A 14,772-nucleotide genomic window follows, 5' to 3' on the forward strand; every position below is an offset into this window, starting at 1 on the left:
GTCTGTGTGGGAATGCAAACGCGTGGTGGCGAATATTCCCCCGCGTCACAAATGATGCTCACGAGGGCTGACGTGCCACAAGGTGCAGATGTAGATCGTGAAGAAAGGAGTGTGGAGTTGTTGAGGAAAAAAGAGCTGGGGATGACTAACATGAGGGGCAGAGCCGCAGGGTGCTGGCAGATGTGGTGCAGTGCGAGCTGACCTGTGCGCGCCCTCAAAGCAGAACACATCGGCCCTTGTCTCGAAACTCCTTATAAATTTCACCGCCACGGGAGAAAATACCTGGAGTTCAGATTGTTCTAGATGGAATTGCTCGTGTGATCGGCGCGACGTGCGAACCTTTCTGCTGCAATACCTCAAAGGGGTGCAGCACAAGGACGCTAATAGGGGAAGATGAGAGGAAAAGCGTGAAGGGAGATGCAGGGATGGTGCAGACGTATCTGTTATTGAAGCTCGGGTTTGCTCAAAGTTCAACCTAATAAGCTGAGGACAGCTGAGCAGAGAGAAAGAGGCCGCCAGATCCGGTCCCTTAGGATAGGTTCTGTGTCAGTACTGGCCCAAATTAAGAGGGAGTGCAGAGGAAACTGGGCCTTGACAAGGGCTGGAACTCCTACTGGCTCCCATTCAGTGTGGGAGATTGCACCACTCACCCTGCAGCACTTACCCACAATACTGCTGTCCATCTGTTGATTCACTTATCAAGAAGCTCTGTCGTGTGTGTGCGCGATCGCAGGTCCGTGCGCGCGCCTGCCACTGTGTGTATCTGCGACCGAGGATGGATGCTTATACCTCGGAAGAGGTGTCTGCACCGGGACAGATAGGGAGGGAATGGAATTAAAAGGGATGAGGCAAATCCCACCAGCGACTAGATCGCTCATTCACGCAGCAATTGTGCTTAAGAACCAAATACGTGTGTGCTGTTGTGTTGTCCTCAAAGGTCTGCACACACCGTGGCGCGTGTCTTCACAAAGACAGACAAATCCTTTGAGGAAAATGAGGGAAAAAAGGAGACAAGGTGATTAGGCGCGTGCATCCGCTGCCTGATTAGGGTGAGAAAAAAAAAAATAACGATGATAAAATACAGACATACCGCCAGGATGGATTGATCACGTTTACTATACGTCTTGAACGCACGTCCCTCAGCCAATCTGAAACGAATATTTAACACAGCACACATTACAAAAGGCTGGATGGAGCCTTTCCTCCCGTCAGCCCGCCGCTCCACTGGAATATTCAAAGTGTTTACGGATGTTAAGAATGCTTGATTACCCAGCGGAAACACTTGAGAGTCAATCAGAATAAGTGAACAGTCATTCATGATAGGCCAGGAAAGCAAAACACACCTGTAGCTCTGAATATTGGTTTACACATTAATGGCTTCTTCCTGAATGGAAGTCGCCCATGCCCACTAGAGTGCACAATGAATGCACAAATAAATGGAAACATTTTGACTTTCCTCTCTGCAAATGTCAGATGCATGTGATGATTAACAAAAAATGCCTCTATTACTGAGATGTTCACTCCCTGAAGTGGTTGTTATAGATTTGTTAGGGCGAAAAACATTCAAATGATTGTCTGTTTATTTTCTTTTTTTTCAACCTTTGGTCCTCGTATAGTAATTTCTCTTCACAGGGTCGAGTTTTTGTGCATCCATAAAGAGTTTATTTGTTTCTGCAGAAGGTGTGGGGCAGCGTATTAAAACGTGTTCTCAGACTTTTATAATTCAAGTCTTCCTGTTCAGTTCTCATTAGATCTCATTTGCCACCCTTTGAGCTACGGAAACGCGGGAACTGTGTAAGTGACAAAGTGGCATCAGCCAAAACAAACGTGGAAATAAGGTCTCAGAGAGCGAAACTGCACTCGCTTCTCGTCAGAGGCAGAAAGAGCTGTCTTTCGCAGCTCTTTTTGTGGGAGGCAACAGGAGCGGCGACAGGCACCAGCAGCGCTCGCAACTGCTGTGAATGCTGCAGCGAGCCGTGCACCATGAACGAGCGGGCAGAGCAATAGCTGGTGGGAGCTCCTGGCGGGAGCTTCTGGAGACCTTCGGTGAACGGCGTGACGTTTCTATCCTTTTGACTGCCACTTTTCCACCACCGACACACGCTGCACTGCCTCCCTGCGTGAGCCGCTGTTCCCAGATCCGTCCACCTTCGGGTGGTTTTCGTGTGTGGTGTATTAGCATATGTCGCTCTTAGCCAAATGAATGCAGATAAGTGTTGTAAACTTATAACAATAAGTCAGATGCTACTGAACCCGTGTTGAATTGTTTGCTGCTCAATATTTAGTGCAAGGGATATAAATTACACCTAATTCTTTGTCACGGTGGTGCTTTGTAAACAGTCTAAGACCTTGGTCCAGCACAGGGACCTCCAGGCTGGAAAATACTTAGTGGAAATGGGATTTTCTCCAGCAACCACAAGGGCTGGGTAACATATCAGGGGACAGCTAACAATTATTTTCATTACTGACTACTTTTCTAAATTAAAGGGGGTACTCCAGCGTTGCGGGACTCACAAGAGGCAGGGTTTAAACAAGACCTGTAACTGTAGCCACAGAGGCTACTTGAGAATCTTTCATTAGACTGTTTCTGTTTGGTAAACGCTCACATCTTTCCAGCTGCTTCTTCCTAATTTCTGCTTATTGTGACACACAATAAGCAGTTTTATGAAAGTTTTTTTTCTTTCCTGGGATATGCAATCAATAATAAAACGTGTCGGGGGTCATTTTGAGTCACACGAACCTTTGATTGGCCATCAGCGAGTCAAATGACCCAGGTGAACTCTCCCTGGCGAAAGTGATGAGGCCCACATTTGTGAAAAGGTGCATTCACGTGTTTTGCTGACGACAGTTCTTAACGCCCGTGTCCTCTCGACCCCCTCTTCTGCCCCTTGCAGTTTGCTCCCAGTTCTCCCGCGGGGTGTACGCCATCTTCGGATTCTACGACAAGAAGTCCATGAACACCTTGACCTCGTTCTGTGGCGCGCTGCACACCTCCTTCGTCACACCCAGTTACCCCACCGATAACGAGGTGCAGTTTGTCATCCAGATGCGGCCTGCCCTCCGGGGCGCCGTCCTCAGCCTGCTCTCTCACTACAAGTGGCAGAAGTTTGTCTACCTCTACGACACCGACCGAGGTAGGTGACAACGCGAGCCTTGAGTCGGGAATTAGAGCTTGAATTACAGCATGTAGCAGTGTCTCAGGCTAGCAGATGCACGGCGGGGTTAGGAAAGGATAGATTTACCCTGTAATACTTTATGAAAGCCCTGTAAATGCTAGAACTGTTAACACTGCACTATTTTACACGGCGCTTGGGTGTTATGTAAATGTGGAAAATATTAAGACGGTAGCTCGTAACACTCGTAATAACACATTACGGTTTAAGGAGCGGCATGCCCTGTGAGTTACAACCTTTGGAGTCCTCTAATAGTTTGCTGGTTGGTGTCAGTTAATCTTCTGTTTAATCGTGTTGTTGATATTGGCTCGTCTTTCATCCGAGATGAGGTATGTCACGGCTGCTGCTAAAATGTTTTCTACAGAAACCAGAGTCTCTGCCTGCCTGTGGGGGCTGCTTATTGTGCTGCCTCAATGAGGGGTTTCTGTGTACTTCCCAGATTGCATTTGCGTCGTTGACGGCGCGCGTGTGACAACCTGTCAGCGTGGCGAAGTGTTCGTTTCTGGGATTTCTAATGTCAGACTAGAAAATGAGCTCATTATCTCTCAATAGAATAATGATCCCCTCCTCCCTCCTACAGAAAGTTCAGTTTGTTCAAACAGCACCTGGGCAGGCGGGAAGGATGTGTTCGGGGCTACGACAGACAAAGCCAAATTACATCTCTCGCTTTGTGACGGTGCCAGAGACCAGCGGCCGCCTATTTCCCCTGCTCTGTGCATGGCAGTTTGTGTTTGCTTTGTTTATTTGCTCATTATAGAAAGGTCCTGACCTGCAGATATGCTTCAAGCCCCCTGTCTTCCCTGCAGCACCCTTTCTCGCTTGGTTCATTTTTACGGCCCGTCCTCGCACTCCCACCTCTCCCTGAATCTTGCTTTGAGGCAGAATATGAAGTGTGCTTCAGAATAGAGTCCTGTGTCTGCGCGTCTCCGGGCCTGCAGGGTCCAGAGCTGAGGGCCTTAATCCTCCACACAGCCTGCAGATAATATGTGGTTAATTAGGGTCACGCTGACTAGGACACTCGTTGAATTTTCCCTGCGGATGCTAGCAACCCATACGTCCTTCAGCTCAACCAATACTGCCCAGCCCCCATCCTTCTGCTTTCCACTTCTGTCTGGCGAGTGAGACAGTCTAGGGCAGAGTTGGACGGCGGAGGTGGGGAAAATAGCCCGAAATACAAAAACAGAATAGACGTCGGGGACAGGGGGAGGGGAGTGACGACAAACAGATGCATCGTTTAAAGAGAGAATAGGACGACAGAGGGCAAAAGTGGCAGGGAACAGCGAGGGGGAGGACGAAACCAAACACCAATTCAGCCTTGCAATTAAGGCAACAGGAAGCGCATGTGATTTACAGCCTGTTACCTGTGTTCAGACAATTCCCTGCGTGCAGTACATCCCCGTGCTGAGGCCCGTGCCAAACCACTTTTACCTCACCCCTTTCTGCCAGTGGTGTAAGACGATCCCTTATTAGTGGGAGGACATTGGCCCCTTGGGGGGATTAAAGTCGTTTATTGATGCACTCCATCCAGCACTTTCGGGGGGCTTTGACACTTGGCTCATCAGGCAGACAGATGTGTCAGAGAGACTCTACCTCCGCTTATCAGGTGGCGCAGCTCCCCTGGCAATAAGGACACTGACTGTTGGCTATACCAAGGAGGAGTGACGTGGAATTGAATGTTTTTTTTTTATTATTTTTTTACCCGCTAGCTCTGAAGCTAAAGTAGAATTGACTGACAGCGTCTTTCGCCGGTATTACGTTGAGATATTTTTTGTCTGAAGCACAGCCCACAGCCACGTCTGTCGCGCCCCAACTCTCCATCAACAATGCCCGTCGTTTTCCAGCTCATTTGAAATGATTGTAAAGTTGATATTTGGTGCTCACACCTGAAAATGTGCAAACTGAACTGTCACAGCTGAGGTAAAGTTCAACAGATTTGTTTGAACGATTTTCCGTTTATTATTTTAAGCGCTATATGCCGTCTGTCTTATTGCTATTTGTTCAATTAAATATCCATATATTGTCCATTTGGATGATTTTTATTTCTCTGGTAAATGAAACATTTACTGCAATTTTAAAGTTGCATTCATTACATTTTTAAACCCACATCTATCCATTACTTTTCTGCAAGCTGCGTCAACCTGACAACTCATTTCCATGCACTTACAGCTGACTCATGTGAGTGGGAGGTATGTTTTGTTGTTATATTGAGACAGTGGCTTTTGTGATTGTTTTTTTGAGTGTTTACTTGCCAAAATGTGGACATTTTTAAATCAAATGATAGTTTAATTTACTTCTGTCAAGTTCTTTCCTATTTGCAACATTAGGAGTCCCTCTGCACTGCAGTCAGTCCTGGTTGGGACTCACTTCTTACGCTTGCAAGAACACTAGTGTTCTAAGAATAGTAGCCCAATAAGAAGACCTCATATGATCACCTCATTTGGAACAAGCTGGCCTGTTTGGATGTAACTGAATCAGATCGAGAGGGCTGAAGTAAACCTTAATCTATTAATGCCTAATAACCATGTAAACGTTTGATCGATCACTCTCTCAGCTTGGTACAAGTGCAGTCTGCAGATGTTTGCTCCATGACAGTAAAACATCGAACAACGGGGCAAATTTCTGGGAGGGACAGAAACTTGGCGACAGCAAACATTAAGTCGCTCAAACAAGTGTGTTGGAAGAAGAACGGAGCCAGAATCAGTCTGGTTACCAACACTGAAGTCCACGGGTTTTTGAAGGTGGGGAAACAACATCTGGTGTTACATTTTCAGCAGATTTTATGCTCCACGTGGGACTGAACCACTTCGCACTTGCCAAAATACTTTCAATCTGATTGATTTTTTTTGGGGGGGGGGGGGGGGGGGGGGGGGGGGGGGGGGCACGTAAACACATCTGCATGTATCTTATTGATTATTGATTATCAATTTCTTGTAAAGATTGGGAATCTCTAATCAGAATGTCTAAAAAGCCACTGATACATTTAATTAATTGGTCGTTGGCTTCGGTCAACAAATCCTTTTGGGATTTTTTTTTTAGGATTGTCTATAAACAGTCTCTGTATGATGATTGCTATCTTTAATGTAATTAATCTTCAGATAAGCAGGATAAGGGGCAAAAAATGAAAATTTGTACCAATTTCACATTTCGAAGAAGACAAACTGAAATGAACCCCAGTGACAAATGACCCCCCTGCCCACGGCGCGCGACACGGAGTACCTGTTGCACCGTATTATTTTCTTGAGTGCCTTTTTGCCTTTTAATCTCCGTTTGATAAAAGCATTGATCGTCCACAATACTGAAAGCAACTTTGCAATTATTCTCCGAACTCTCCTATTAGGGAGAGAAAACACAGCGCTGCAGGTAGAAAAAAATACATATAATACATTCACATCGCCGAGCTCCACCAAGAGGTTTTATTCAGTCAATAGAAAAGATTAATTACAGCCACACTATTCATTTGGCTCTCTTATTGGACCGGCAAAAAAAAAAATGCTTTTAGGCCTCGGTGCAGTGCTTTCAGACAGAGAATGACGGTCCATATGCTTCAGGCTCAGATGTATTGAAGGGAAATGGAGGTAAATTTGTCCCCTAAATGCCAATATCAGACAGCTGTTTGAAAGCAGACGTTATGATGGAGGAAGCAAATGGAGCCTCCGTAGGCAGCGTTATACCAGCTTAATGAGTGGCTACTCTCCTTTTATCTGAGGTAATATATTGACTGGCTACTGTGTGTGTGTGTGTAGAGATAATATATGTGTGGGTAGAGGGAGATGAAAGATCCAAGCAGATATCCCCACTCTTTCCTTTCACTCACCCCCAAATATCACATGTGAATAAACTAGGAAAAAAATGGTTTTCTTATCTCTACTACGGTGATTTTTTTTTTCTCTTTTAGTTTGCATCGGTACACCAATTCCCCCCCAAAAAAACTGTAGCTGTGCAGGGTGATGGGGTGAAAGTAGACGGTTCTTGCCCTTTCTGTCCTGGCGGTCAGGTATGGGCAGATAATTGCCAGGTCTGTGTAGCAGAGACAGATGATTACAGGCTTTATTGTCTCTCCCAGGCACAATCAACCCTGATTCAGCAATCTCACCTCTACTTGATTTATGAGTTGCTCTCTGCCGTTCTCTCTCCATCTCTCTCCCTTCCTCACCTCTTCTTTATATGCTTTTAGCCTTCACTCACCGCATGTCCCCTTCCTCCTGAGTGTCCATATCCCACTGTGACCCTAGATGTACAGCACCCGCAACCTCTCCTCCCTCGGCGAGGAGAAAAGATGAATTGAGAGACGGGGGCCCGAGGAGGCGGACGATTCGCTGCGTTCGACAACAGAAATCAAATTTCAGTTTTTAGGATCCATCAGCTTGAATGTCAGTCCTGCGGGGCTCTTCATAATTCTCTGAAAAGACCCGTCAAAAGCAGATGTCCCGTTACACCCGCCGACTGTCAGTTTTGCAGGCGGGAGAAAATCTCCGGTAATTTCTCTCAGCTGTTGCGAGCTAATTAAACCCGCTGTAATTCCACGGTTAGTTTCATGAGTTTGTTGGAAATACTGTTTCTAGCTGACTTTTTAATGACTCGTCTTTAAAACAAGGCCCCGGTAAAGGGGGCTTTGAGCATGTTTTCTTGGATTATTATTATGTTGTGAAGTCATTTTGTTGGTGTGATTTTAGATCAGAATGTGGCAGCAGCAGCAGGGATGTTTTTTTTTTCAAGCATTTAAAAAAAAAACATGTGCAAATTCATCAGAAATCATAAAAACATCTGTATTTTCTCTTCTTGTGACATTCAGCTTGTGAGAGACAAATTATAATAGCTAACTGACTAAACATTTGCATTTGTGCACCAGTTTTCTCACAATACGGTGAGAAATTCTGGCCCCGACGTCACGATATAAAGAACAAACACGTACCTCTCTGTTCACTGTTACAGGATGATCACTTACCAGTAAATGTAACAAATGTCTGAGTTTACCTCTATCTGGACAAGGCTGCAACTGTAATGTCTATACTCCAGTTGTATAACACTGTGTATTACTCATGAAGGGACCTAGAACTGCAAAAAATTACCCAAGTGTGCGTTAAAATTGACATCAGCTACGTTTGCTGGAACAGATATTAAACTAGTCATCAAGACGTGATGATGACTGTGGCTTATCTGCCAGCAGATAATGCCTTCCTAATGCTTGTGTCTTTGGGTTCGCAAGGACATAAAAGACACCGCCACCCAGACACTTTAAATGCAGCATACAGCTGTAAATCCGAAGCTTGACAGGCCTGCTGTGCCTAGTAACAGTTGCTAAGCCACAACTGATCAATCTGTTTGGGGGAGGGTTTTAGGAACGGGTCCATTGAGTGTCTTTCCTCCCTTTATTGCTGCGTCCTCATTCTTCTCTTTCATTGTTTATGCCGCTGACGCTACAGTTTGTTTTTGCTGGAGCCCCAGTTCACCTTGAACTCAGCACAAATCTACACTGGAAAAAAACAAAGCTGTTGTAGCAACTTTAAAAAAATTACTTCAATAGGTAACACGCAATCAACTTAAGTTTACAAGTTAGATTAACACACTTGGTTTGAGTGAGATACAGTTGATAATTTTGGTGCTTTGAAATCAACAGTTTACATTAATACAATTTAAATTTAAGGCACATCAACTTAGATGTTTTTAATTTTTCAACTCAATTATTTGCTTTACCCAAAAATAAAATACTGTTTAACAGCAGTTACTAGGGTCTACAGTCACTAGGCTCACTAGTCGCAAAGGTTGCCGGAACCTATCCCCATCGGGCAAGAGGCAGGGCACACCCAAGACAGGCCCCCATTTGCAATCACACCTGCGGTAGAAGTTCAATTTACATGCTCCATGTGCTTCCATAACATGGTACATTGCCATGTTGCTCACGCGAGCCTTGAAGTCTTGCCATACAGCGATGAGAGAAAATGGCGGTTTAACGGCTCAAAGCTCAAATCAATTTGAACATCGCGGAGATGCGGAAAGAGCCAAGACTACCAAGCAGACCAATCGCAGCTCTTGCGTCGCTGGCTGCACTGGCTTCTGCACGTCAGCTCAGAAGCCTAAATTATGCTCAATTCAATTAAGGTGGAAAGTGGGACAAGTGACATCTCCAGGGCTCTAAAGTTTTGAACTTAACTTGGAGTGAGATTTTCTACTTTTTTTTTTTTTTTTTTTTTTGCCTGAGGGATAAATTGATTTATTTACAACTTTCAGGACTAAAAAGACAACCAGAAAAAAAAGACATTTGGCCAAAAGGGGCCAAATGTGTTTCTGAAAAAATCCAAAAAAAAAAAAAAAAACATCATGACAACAAAAATTAAACCTAAAGAAACTTTCACACTCTTTGACTTGGATAAGAATAGTAGGTTAATCAAACGAAGTGTAATTTCAAGTGGATGTAATCCACAAAAGTACACCATTACGGCTAAAGCAGAAAATTGAATGATGCAAAACTACTACACAAATACACTTTCTGGAGTGCAACGGTACGAATGGAGATGTAAATATGACTGATTGAGCCTTCTGACACTGTGAAAGCACTTTCCAGTGGCATTTTACGAACACCAATCTGCAGATGGCAATGCCAGCGATAACTCTCCGGTAAGACCCGTAGCTTCCATCGCTTTAAATCCATCACAGTGCCGTGAGACAAAATATCCATTGTCACATCAAGGCACTGATGACGTATTAAGAACAACGCTGGGCCTCCTGTCACCTCCACTACAGATCAATATTCCGAATGCGACACAATTGGAGGGAAAAGAATGCGACAAGTGGCTGCTGCTGAGAAACCACAGAGCTATTTACTTTTATCATTTAACTGCTGACAGTTGAAACTACAGCTGAAATAGTGTTCGATGTCACAGTCTCATTACGGCACCAGGAATGGTGTCAATTGTTCTTTGAACAAAACTCTGCCAGGTGGGAGCTGCATTAAAGCCTTCAGTCTTAAAACACCTATAGGGCATGTTTTTCATTTATTCTGTCAATATTTCAAACGACCCCAACCGCGGCTGAGTCAATTCCGCAAACTTATCTGGCACAATAAGGTCCATGTAGAGTATATTGATCATTAGAGGTGGCTGCAGTATGTACAGCCACAGTGAGAATAGGTTGTTAAATAAATAAATAAATAAAAACCACGCCACTATGTGAAAATCTATTACACGGTCTCCAGGGTACATGCAGGTATTTATACAGCGGTTAAGGTAAAATAAACCTTCTTGTAAATGAAAAATAGAAGAGGCCTTACATAACACTGAATACACTTAATCTGTCCTCACAATAGATTACTTTTCTTTCTATAAAAAAGTTACTTCCTCCTTCATTGACAACCAGGCAGCTGTCTCCCAGACAACAGCCTGGATGTAAACCCAGATTAAACAAACCAGTCTGGGACTCAAAGTAAAGTTATGACTAGTTTGTGCTGTTTGATGCAAATCACAGTTGCGTTCTTTGTATGGTCCAGTTTAGTGACGCTATAGATTTCAGTATAAATATGCTCCACAGATTCTCAAATCCAACTAGTGAATTAATCAAAACAGTAACTAAACATGTCAGAGCGTCAGAATCAGAATTACTTTATTGATCCCAGGGGGAAATTACATTTCATTACAGCAGCTCCTGTTTAAAGTGTACCAGTGTTCAGAACAAAGGGCAATAAGAATAAGTAAGAGTAGGCAGACAATTGTAGTGAGAATACACGCATCAATGTAAAAAATATAAGAAATATACATAAGAATATGTAAAAGGATAAGTGAATCTGTGTTGCGAGGTGTTGCTCTATAATAACATTGAATATGGGGCATTGAACAGTGTTAAATTAGTAATCCAAAAAAAAAAAGAAGAAAAAAGAGGAGGGACGTTAGCGGATTTCTGGTGGGCTGCTGATACCTCTGCAGACAACTAGCAATCTCTGAATGTGCCCGACTCTCACTCAAAAGTGTCCATACCCTTAATTATCTGTTACTAATAACAGGTTGACGGATAAAAAATGGATAAAAAGTGAGACTTGGTGGCTGAAAGTCAGCTTTAACAAAGCCAGCGATGATCGGGTATTGAAACACAGCAAAAGTCCAACTGCAGTGTAATTTGCTTAAGAACTAAATGCCTGTGACGTGTTCCCGCTCTCTATCTCGTGCCAGAAATATTAAATCCGGAGGGGAAAAAGTTCCTGGATTAGTTATCAGGTAGGTGGCTCTTGACTTTTAAAGAGTCCATTAATCAGTAGCAGCTTCTGCCAAATCTCTTAAGGAGGACAGTGCTGCCAATGCTGGACCATGTTTCTATATTAGTTGGTAAAGTTACAACAGATTACCAAAATATCATCACATTATATTGAACAATTAGATTAGTAGTGCTGTTATCTCAGGTAGAAATGGCACCATTAACTACTTTCCATTTATCAGTTGTGCACCTTCTGATTTAAAGGAAACTACTTCAGTATGAATGAAAAATAAAGAAACAAATTACAACATTAAAACATTTACATTATTTTTGTGCTACTTAAGATACAACACAGTTCTTGCATTTTACAGGAATGCGTGGATTACTAGCTAACTGGTTTTCACAGCGACGGGAAAGAAAAAAGTGGCATATGATGAAAGCACATTATTGAAAGCCCTCCTGGAGCCCATTCAGATGGAATTGCTGTGTCTGCAGTCTGAAGTAAATTCCCTTAATTTGACGATGAAAAATCATCTGAGTGGTTCGCGGACTTAATTAAATCACCCCAAAAGGGTTAGTGTTGAATGTGGTCCTACCTACTTTGGTGGAGCATCACCAAATCGCCCCGGCGGAGAAACAGCTCATGTAATTAACCATCCGTTTTAAAAAAGGAGACATAGCTAAAAATATTACCTCCAAGTTTACACTAGAATATTGCATCTTTCAGAACGTGATCCCTGTGGGGGATAATTCTTAAAACTATCTGGGGTGGGTCGGCTGAGACGGGAGATGTTTAATGCATGTGACAAAAATGACTGAGTGGAACAAGTGTGACAGTGACAGAGGACATGCTCACACTGCTGACACGCTGCTTGTGTGATTTGTAGGACTTCGGTAATGCACAGCGCCAGGGTAGCCAACGTCTCAAACGGTATGATTTGAGCTCTTCGGCACGTTCACAGCCCAGACACGGTTGTCGTTTTGATGCAAAACGGGTTTGCCGCTTGCAGATATTGTGTTTCCTTTTGTCGAGCAGATGCTTGATTACCTCTAACGTGGCTGCTTGCTGTCAGTGGTGGAGTATTTAATTGAGGGGCAAACATGCTAAAATGTTAAAAAAATAAAATGGAATAACTAGACAGATGGGTGTTTTTCTGGCTGCACTGATCAAAAATCACTCGGCTTTGTATTAAACCCACATAATTCACAACAGACACTGTCAGAAAGACAAGATAACTCATGACCTGGCACAACTGGCAGAGTTATCTGCCAACGGTGCCAGGAGGCTCTTGAATGGGAGGTTGACCACACGTAGTTAGCCTCATCTCTTGTTCGTGCCAAGCTACGGTAGGTAGATATTATGAGGACTTGGGCAATCAGGCATCAGAGTTAGATGTACTGTATCTAAAGCAAACTTTGCTCCCTCTTCTTCAGCAATCCCTCTAATTGGCTATCTGAAGACAGATGTCTTTGTTCCCTAAAAGAGGCAGACAATAAATGCCTCCCGCTGCTCTCCTGGATGGCAAACCAGACCAAGTCAGCGCTTTAATTTGATTGGAGTGCTTTGATTTTACCGTTGGCACACAACATAACAAATCAGGAGATGTGGTACGTTACCAAACACACTGAGGGTAGTCTAACCTGAAGTATCTCAGCCCGTAGAGCATACAAAACACGAGCCAATTAAGAAGCTTTAACTCTGCAGTTCCCATTTCATCGTACAAGATCCAAACCATCACCTGCTTCCCCCCCCCCCCTTTCAATGTGTTATACAAGCAATTTTCATGCACATTTCCACACAAATAATATCTAGTCAAGTCCAATATTGCCACCCACAATTGTCGATTTATTCTGTTTGCTCGCAATGTGAGGTAATAAGTGTGAATGCCAGCTCCCGACTGCACCCATGTCTGTATCATAGGCCGCAGTTTCTTCCCTCGGCTTTCTGGTCTCATCACAGCCGTTGTAATGGCACATCAGCTGCACCCAGCTGAGGCTTTATACACACGCGCACGCACATGCACACGGACGCACACACCTCTCCGGCCCTCTCCTTCACAGCAGCTTCATAACAACTAAATTATGCATGCATCAGGAGAGTAAATCAGCTTGGACACGCTGACAAGAAAGGGCACATCAGAGAAGCCATAAAATTCACAAGAAAAATAATATTAAAGAAATATGGATGGAGCCACGCACCGCCAGTATTCATTCTTTTTTATTTATATTTTGCACACATACTGTAAACAGGTACCACTACCAAAGTGACATCCCAAAACAGAGAGAGTCCAACCTGCAGCGGCACCCGTTGTAATTCAGTAACCCATCGGGAAACTACAAGCCAAGCACCTGTACCTTTAAGAAACGTGATATGAGAGCCATCGTCTGTCACAATAAGCACACAATAAGCCTCCATGCTCTCTCTGTGTCCTCTTAACTGAACCTGGAATAAAGCCATTTTACCACCTACCCACTGCTAGCTTCAGCAGCCATGAAATTACTGCTGGGAGCTTCTTCGTCTTCTTCTCTTTTTTTTTTCCTTTTTTTTTTCATTATAACAAAATGTCCTGGCCTTTGCTTCAAGCAGCCACAGTGGCGGTAGATTGCTTTGATGTTACTCTATGACACAGGGGCCAATTTGTTTGCTTGAAACAACAAATAAAGTATATATATGTCATTCTTTAGAGCAAACACAAGGGTGGAGAACTATTTGGACTTTTTTTCTCGAAAGAGAAACCATCTCTCCTCGTTTGTCCCCCTTTTTTTTTCTTTCCGTTTCAACCGATTAGCCGACGCTGCCTGGAGACTTTTGTTATCAATAGCTTTGTACACACAACTCTAAATGTGTGTTGGTGCAGATGCAGTGGTGTGTGTGTGTGTGTGTGTGTGTGTGTGTGTGTGTGTGTGTGTGTGTGCGTGTGCGTGGTACAGTCTGTGCTGATATGTCAGAGTATGTGGAGTGAGAGAGAGGGAACAAAGACTGACAGGGGGAGATGGAGAAACTCTGAAATGTCTGTGGGTGGATTTTCACTGTGGAAAAGCACCACTCTCCTCCTCTTCTGCATGTATGCACTTCTAAAGATACAGACGGCATGCTGCTTCTGTTTGATTTGACATGCGCTGTCTTTTTGATTAGGACAACACTTGGCAGGGAAGCTGTTTTGGTTATGGGCCGACTGTAAATACCACATGAAAGCCCTGGCTACACACTTTAGGGGGTACTTTGGAATTTGCCTCACTGTGAACGCAGCGTCTCCGCCATTCCTGTAAACGTCCAAAGCACTCTTCTCCCCGTGGGCAGGAAGAGGAGCCCACACTGAGGCTCAAGCAGATTTCACATCAGCTATAACATTTTCTCGGTCACGTTTTTTTTTTTTTTCTCCTTAAATGTGCTGTTTCTGTGTCTATTTTCTCCCAC

The 14,772-nt window shown here is 43.9% G+C and overlaps 1 protein-coding gene across 6 annotated transcripts in view; it reads left to right on the forward strand.

Moving 5' to 3' along the window:
• The window catches only part of gria3b (glutamate receptor, ionotropic, AMPA 3b), an 83,485-nt gene that overhangs the window by 18,865 nt on the left and 49,848 nt on the right, over positions 1-14,772 (forward strand). For all 6 annotated transcript variants that reach the window (XR_007112810.1, XR_007112809.1, XM_047584716.1 and 3 more), the window contains exon 3: positions 2,895-3,134. Coding sequence is in view for 4 of the 6 variants with exons in the window: in XM_047584716.1 (XP_047440672.1) it covers positions 2,895-3,134 (240 nt within the window). In the remaining 2 variants the exon portion in view is untranslated. The remainder of the gene's footprint in view (positions 1-2,894; positions 3,135-14,772) is intronic.

This window comes from Mugil cephalus, chromosome 5 (assembly GCF_022458985.1).
Source record: "Mugil cephalus isolate CIBA_MC_2020 chromosome 5, CIBA_Mcephalus_1.1, whole genome shotgun sequence".
Classification (NCBI taxonomy): domain Eukaryota; kingdom Metazoa; phylum Chordata; class Actinopteri; order Mugiliformes; family Mugilidae; genus Mugil; species Mugil cephalus.